The sequence below is a fragment of the Phoenix dactylifera genome, chromosome 16 (assembly GCF_051530095.1).
Source record: "Phoenix dactylifera cultivar Ajwa chromosome 16, Ajwa_hap1_PhDact_Kaust_v1.1, whole genome shotgun sequence".
NCBI classification, from domain to species: domain Eukaryota; kingdom Viridiplantae; phylum Streptophyta; class Magnoliopsida; order Arecales; family Arecaceae; genus Phoenix; species Phoenix dactylifera.
In genome coordinates this window covers 1,936,065-1,944,051 of record NC_143205.1, presented here as the reverse complement: position 1 = coordinate 1,944,051, position 7,987 = coordinate 1,936,065, and the positions used below count along the sequence as shown (strand labels likewise).

The 7,987-nt window shown below is 36.5% G+C and overlaps 1 protein-coding gene across 1 annotated transcript; it reads right to left on the bottom strand.

The window, feature by feature from the left end:
* Positions 1–1,000: 1,000 nt before the first annotated feature.
* On the bottom strand, positions 1,001–7,771 carry LOC120104739 (B3 domain-containing protein Os04g0386900-like). The gene is made up of 4 exons (XM_039116414.3): positions 7,411–7,771; positions 2,324–2,423; positions 1,895–2,076; positions 1,001–1,407 (listed from the first exon to the last, which is right to left on the bottom strand). The coding sequence occupies exons 1-4, from the start codon at positions 7,411–7,413 to the stop codon at positions 1,114–1,116; spliced, it is 579 nt and encodes a 192-aa protein (XP_038972342.1). The 5' UTR covers positions 7,414–7,771; the 3' UTR covers positions 1,001–1,113.
* Between the last annotated feature and the right edge of the window lie 216 nt (positions 7,772–7,987).

Below are 7,987 nucleotides of genomic sequence, written 5' to 3'. Positions count from 1 at the left end.
TTCAATCCAGCGTGATATTATTACTATTCCGATCCAACGGTCACATGCCACAGGCTATCTATGCTGTCAGGGAGTAGGCGTGTTCCACTGCAACCGGCATGTGGCTGTAGGCAAACCGGACATGCGTCGCCCGCAAGCTTTCTTTGGATCGCCCTTCAAGGAGAGGATAGATATTCTCACAGAAGATCACAATGTTATAGGATTCTTGATCTAATCCTACAATGGAGGAGGCAATACTATCAACAAGACCAAAACTGCTGTGAGCCTTCTCACTGGTTCAACATTCTTGCAAATTGCTAGCAACCAAATCAAATGTAGATGGACACAATGATGGGGGCAATCATCTAGAAGCTCTGTTGAAGAGTAATTGTTGCAGAAGTGTCCTACCAGCAGATGGACCGCCGGTTGGCAAAGAGCTGCTGAAGGAAAGGCCAAAGGTGCCAGGGGATGAGGATGGATGACACAGGGGACTCTCCCAAGATCCCAGCAGCTACTGAGACAGAAGACTGCACCAACTCTACCTTGGGCCTCCTTTCGCTGGACTTCGAACCCCGTCTAGGTCTCTCACAGCAGCTAAATATTCTGTCCTACTGTCTCTGAAGACTTTTCTATCAACCCAGGAAAACCTCCCACCTTTTGTCTCAGAGGTCTCCCCTTCATCCGCCATGGAATTCTCCTCTGAAATCATTACTGAAACTGCCTCTTCTGCCATCCATCAATGATATCGATGTCTTGAATCATCAGAAGTCTGAATTTTCAAAGTTTCTTCTCTATATATAATAGAGGGAAAAAAAAGAACAAGGAGTCAGGATCCACCTATGGCTGCATCTTGCGTGTATTACAGTTCACCAACTCCATTGGCTGAGCTCAAAATGATTCATCCATATGGGAAATCCATTTATGCCTCGAGCCCTTTACTAGTATAGGTATCACATAGAAAGAAAGGTGGCCAAATTGTTACCGCACATTTCGATCAAGATGAGCAATAAAACGAAGCACATAAATATAAGATCTTTTTATAAGTAAGGAGATCCAAAACACATGCGTTTTATTTACAAGCACACGACTGTAGCACCTGATATCCAAGACTTGCATATTTTCAAGCTAACGATCCTATTCAATCATGATAGGAGTGTCAGAACTGCAGCCACTTTCAGCAATTTCTCTTGGGATGTCTCCTCGGAGAATTCGAACTTGAAACTTCAAGTTCTTATCGTCCATTAGTTCAAGAACGCAAGCATCTCCAACCTTTAGATTGTTGTCGACTGCAAAATGTTTCCATCCACTATCAAATCTTTTCAAGTTTCGATCACCGTAGTATCTCATCTCCCAGGTCTTGTTTCGGTAACAGAGGACTGCAGGAATGCAGGCAGATGGAAGTAGCGTCCAGAAATTCTTTGGAATCGTCTATGCAAGAAAACCAAGAAATAAGATGAGATGTACTGAGTCTAATTGGCCCTTAAAGAAACAGCCCATTAGAAAGAATGCCACATAACTGGGAACCATTCCAAGATATGGGTTCTGTCAAGTCAGATCCAGTGTCCTTCTGGTTTGTGGTTTGATTTGATATGAAACCCATCAATTAATATAGAAATAAAAGTTGTCTCAATTTGTTCTATAGATATATTTTTATAATCAAAAATCACAAGAGCACCTGACGATATTAATAGCTGGTTCAAAGTCATTTGTCATAGCCATTTTTCAAGTCATAAAAGGGGGAGGGTGGGAGGGACTCGTTGTATGGGTTCCAATTGCTGATATCAAACAAGTGTCAAATATATCAAGTTCAATCATGTTTTGGAAAACTTGCAGCAAGATATTACAAGAAATGTTGGAAAGGCAAAGGTTTAAAATAATTTTGATATGATGGTTGTAAAATATCAAAAGTAATTACCATTTGAAAGGGGGCCTGCACTTGAGACTTTGTCATAACGCATGCGAAATAGGGCTTTCCTGAAAGTGGGACAGTTCCATCCTTTTCATCAATTGTAGCAGGATCTGATGGACTTGAGAAGGGGGCAAAATGTCCAACTTTATTATCTCCATTCTTGCTGCTTTTGGATAGCGGGCATAGATCTGCATTGTCATTCTTCATATAATAAATGTGGGAAAGAAAACTCTTTAAAAAAATGGATTAGTTAAACTGCTACAGCCAAATTAATAAGCAGAAAGATTGTATAAGCTCATCTCAAATTCTTAAATATATTTATATTCTAGTTAACGGTCTCCTTCTTACGAAAAATCATTTCGTTGGTTTCACTGGAGATACAACTAACAAATCAGAAATTGGTACAAGATATCAAGTGAAGATAGGGATGTTTACTGGCACGATTAGTTGATTCTTGGGAGGAGAGACTGCGTGCCGCCACAGGAGTTTTGCAGTGTCGGCGGTGAGTATTGGAACTGCATACTGAATGGTCTGTCTGAAAAGAATAGTTGAAGGGTCAATTTAAAATGATTCAAATTCAGAAAATGTTGTAGCAAAAACAATTAGTAGCAGCATATAATCTCAAACATATACTCGCTAATATCACTTTTTGTTTCTCTAATAATAAGTATTAGAAAGTACATTTGTAAATATGAAGTCCATGTCCATGTTTATGTTCAAGTATAACTTTTTGAAGGGGATGAATTTATAGATATGTGTAACATGAGCATGTGCAGAAGTTTCTGTTATTCAAATCAGACGTTCAAGCTTTTTAATATTTGTGCTAGTAGAATATCAGAGATACCGATCTTAAAATCTGTTCTCTCTCTCTCCCTTCCCCCAACCCCACCCCCCCCACCCCCAAAAAAAAAAAGAAAAAACCCTTCATGCACACAATCTCCATATATTATAAAAATTGCCTATTTCCTCTTTGAACTAAATCTCCCTCGATCCTACTTGCCGAGTGTATCAAGAATACTAGCATTGTTATAAAAGAAAGAAAAAATGCTAGCATTGTGTTCTTTTTCCTTTTTTGGGGGGGATTGTGGAGGGAGGGGGGTTGTACTGGGGGCTTTCTGCCAAAGTATTTGCACTAGTTGCAATAAATGCTTATTGTTTATCAAAATGTTTGAATCAAGAAACACATGTCGATACAAAAAGATGGTAAAAGATTACAAGATGAATCAAAAACCAAATATTCGTTGTCATTGCCAAATTTTTCCAACATGGTTATGATTTACTGGACAATCTATTTCCGTAAACTTACATTCTGACATATGATGTAAATTGCAGTCTTCAGTCAATGATTCAAACAAGTTGATTCCATGCCTATCCATCAGATTTCCTACATTTTTGCTGTATGTAGAATCCATGATATATGTGAGGCAGCGTATTGTATGTATTTTCTGAAATGGTATGATTTAGGCCTCTTAAGAAATGCATATCAGCTTTAGCATGGTACGAACCAGATAGGATATGGTCTGTCAAGTTCTAATTGCATTTCAAGGAGAATATGCATTTGCAAAAAAAAAAAAGAAGATACTTTGCTACTTGGTACCAAACAACCAAAACAAAAAAAGACACACTGCTAGGTTAAGGTAATTTGGTGAAATGTCACAAAGAAATTTTAAATTATCTATACGAACAGTGAAGAGTTGCTAAATATTTTTTTTGAATAGAGCACATAACAACAAACATTAATGCTTTTCCAACATCCAAGCAATGCAATTCTTCATCGATTGTCTTTCTCAGCAAGGAAATTGCATCTGTTGACTGGTTACAAGTCTGTATCCTACCATAAGATCTTTCCTCAAGAGTTTGCAGTTGCAATGTAGAGACTTATCCCTCAGGGTATTCATGCAATTTATAAAATTGTCACTAAGAGCTCCTATAAGAAACAGCAGCATTCTCAATTTTCCTTCAATATACTTTAAAAATTGAAGTGTGAAAGTGGTATGACAGAGGAACCACCTAAATAGAGGGGTTTCTAAGACTGCAGAGATGAGGAATGTTACAATATGTATGGTTGCATCAATGAATTGTATACATTTTCTGTCAAAACATGTAACTGTAACCAGCTATTTTTCATTGAAAATAGCAGCTTTCCATGTAACCCTAAACTTAACCACTCACCCTACAAATAAATAAAGAAAGGACTCCAACAAGCCTTCTCCCAAATCTGAACATGCCTTAATCCATCTAAATAGCTACTTGGTGAAGAAAGGCATGATTCATCAAAGTTCGAGGCATCTTATAACTGGCTCTCAACTTGACATCAACTCTAACCGGTGCCAAGTTTGCATGAAGGCAAGTCTGGGAAAGAGAAGGTGATGCAATGAAATTTAAAGAACATTTCACTAATAAGTAACCTACCATATGATTTACACATTTCAAGCACCTACAACAGGGGACCAATCCCCTAAGTTTACCAAATTTTAACTTCTAGTTGTTCAAATGAAAAGAGGATAGAAGGTTGGATATTGTAAAGTGCATGATTTCTGAGGCACAGCATACATGCCAACGAGTCAGAGTGAGCTACAGTCCCCAAATGCCTTGCATATTAACAAAAAGATAAAGCTTAAATGATTATTCCATATAAGTTAGACCCTAAATTAACTAATAGGTTATTCATACATTTATATTCTTTAATATCTAATAGCTCTTTAAGAAATAAAAATTTTCAAAAGTTTAATGAATAAATATCTCTAATATCAATAAACACTTATTTTATTGAGACGACCTAGTAGTCAGGTTTAGATTCCTAATTCCTGGATACATAATGCATGCTTCCATATGAATGTACACATTTTTTTGTGTACCTTATGCACAATAAATCTCTCCTTACACTTGTATATGTCAAACATGAGCTTGTGCTTTTAGTTTTATATGTAGCATGCCTCTAAAACTATTCAGGTACCTTAAAGCTAATAAAAATATTAAACTAGAAGTTGTAACAAACCTCCATGTCCTCCCTTTTCCCACCCAACATCAATTAAAAGAAATAACTATTCCCATTTCCCTTTACATTCACCCTCTCCCAATAGTAAAACATAGAGGCAGCAGATCAATGCACGTCCAGGGCTACAACTTTGACGGTGCATTGATCAGAATTAAGTTTGTTTCTGAATAATACATAATCAGCTGTAGTGGTTTTACTGAGTTGGGTCTACATTTATCAACCAGCACAGAAATAACTAAACTATTTTTAATCAGGCCTTTAGTAATTAATCATAAATCCCATAACACATGCCTGACTTGGTTTGAGATTGAGCTGTAGGCTTAGGACCATAAATCGATCAGGAGTCCAGATTTATGATTCAGGACATCAAAATCAGACGACATGCCATCGCCATTTGCACATTTGCTCATTATGTCTCAAACCTGAGCGCTAAATAGCAAATTTTGTTTCAGTTATTGGCTCAATGAATAAGTAATAACCTCTAACAGCGAACATATTTTTCTTTCTTCCTCGGTTATAAGTCATTGAAGAATTCCACATAAGAATGAAAATAACTGCTCCGATAATTGGAGATGCTACCTTCCAGCAAGAATATCGTATAAACAATGTCCATAACAAGTAATTCATTGAAATGTATTGTAGCAATGAAAATATCAATGGCTTTGCATGGTCTTATAGAAAGAGACCTACTAAAGCCAGAGAGGATCCCATTTTAACCAAGTGACAATATTAATACTGTTTATTGTAACAAGACTTGCAACTATTAATCCTTTAGGTGAAGTTATGCATCATAAAATAACTCTTTGGCACATTAACCATGATTGAACATAAAAAGTGTTCCATCTTACTGTTAATCAGATTTACATGAAGCTAAGATTTTCACAAGACCTCTCCAAGCAATCAAAACATTCTGAGAATGCACCCTTTGAGGTTGTATCTTTTGTTGCATTGCTAGATAATTTAAAGCATGCCAATTTTGTCGACAACTTGTGTTGACCACATGAATGGAAACAGTTTTCAATACCATGTATTTACATAAGGTACCAAACAAGAGAGTTCAAAAACTTCTGTTTGGCTTGTGAAAGAGTATCTTTTGAGTACCACATATTTGAAAAGTTCCAGAAAAATGTAAAAGTGATGGTTCTTTAACAGAAATAAGAAGTTGAGAAATTTAAATTGCTCTTGAGTTCAAGTACAAAATGTATATCCATGTTCAGTTTTCTAATGCAGTTGTCACTGTGGCAGGAAGTCAAGGCCTGTTCCAAGATGATAGCCTCATTCTTTAGCCACAGCCTGAAGGAAAGAAAATTAATGTGCAAGTGAAATCAAGAGAAATATATTCAAGGAGGCAGAATCCCGCAAGAGCAAACTGAGAGATCCACACACAGTATGATGTTCTGATTTGTTAGTTCTTCTGAACTCTTACTCATTCAGGAGTTTCTTCTAGGTTCCATAGTCCGGCACATATTTGAATAATTGGGAAAGTGAGAACAACTTTTAGAAATAACAAGAGGCTGACAAAATGTGACACAAAGTGTTGGTCGAACTCGAATTGAAATGAAGAGCATAACTACATCGTTGAAGCTTCAATTCTTCTGTTAGGAAAGAAAATTAAAGAAAAAACTATACCTTTATGTCAAGGTAAAAATAAAATAAAAGAAGATGATACTTAACATATATTAAATAAAAAAAATACCAAGCAAGTTCAGCTAACATTGCTGAAGAACAAAATTAACTAGATCCATGTGTCTACCAAATAATAAAGAAACATAATACATAAATATCATCCCTCATGCTCAAGCCATTGGAATTAAAAGTTACAATGTGCGAATGTTCAACTTAAGTTATGCTGTTGAGCTCAAAGCCGGCTTTGATCTTCTAAAGGGGCCATCGGATGACAATTTCGGCATGAAGCAAAGAGAATTTGGTCCTGATGTTGATAGTTTAAAAGTGAATGAATAATTTGATATGGATATTGCTGGAAATCATAGTGACAGAAAAACCAACTGCTTTGTTTAGCCTTTTGTCTCCAAGAAATAACTGCAGTTTAAGAGATAAAACAAGAATATCTTGCTAGATACACCATAGAAGTGGGACATAGCGAAGAACTTGATAGCAACTTAGGATGTCTGGAGTACTCAGCAAATATACCATGGAAGTGAGATATAAGCTAGATACTATCATATCTAAGATGCAGCACAAGGGTAAGAAGTAGACATATATACATTCTTAAAAAATTTGACTACTTTTGCTTCTTCTTTGGGGCATTAATCTTAGCTTAAGATCCTCAAGGTTTTCCGATCCAAGTTTGCAGTCCAGCCATTGCCACAAAAAATTAGGTTTAAGAAAACATGTCTTGAGAAGAAAAAAAAAAAAACAGTGTCCCACAAATCATCCATTCCCCATTAAAACACAAAATCAATTCAAAAAAAAAAAAAAAAAAACCCTAACATGAAATAACAGCAAGAAATGAACGAGAATATGATGGAAAATGTGTTTGAGATTCATCAGGAGCAGAGCTCACCATTGGGATCGAGAAAGAAGCACGGCGCCACAAAATATTGCGAGTGCGTGTGGCTCCCGGGGCCTCCGAGCTCGGCGCTGTAAAAATGTGCTAGATTTTAGCGCACCCTCGGCAGAGAGGAATTTCTTGACCGCTGGCTTTGGACCGCACCGGGTTTACTTAAAACCATTCCCACGAGAACATCTGCTTTATAGCGAGGTGATATTTGGTTTGCTAAAATGGGAATCTGGAATAATATGATTTTGCCATTTAGATCCATTCTTGCGTACTCGTTTGTATGTAAAATGTCATTGGCAAGCGACCAGAATGAGAATTGAAATCGAAATTGAAATGGATTAGAATAGAAATCATAGTGGTTCATAATCGAAATCAGAATCAGAATAAAATTTAGAATATTTCTATTCCTACAAAAAATTTGAATGGAAATAAAACTTTGCCTAACCAAAACGTTGGGTTCTTATTCTAGAGTCGAACCATCCCCAGCTAAATATGCCATAAGGTTTTTAATATATATAAAAATACAAAACAAAAACTATGGAAGGGTTCTATATTTTTTACTATTAAATATTAGACATCT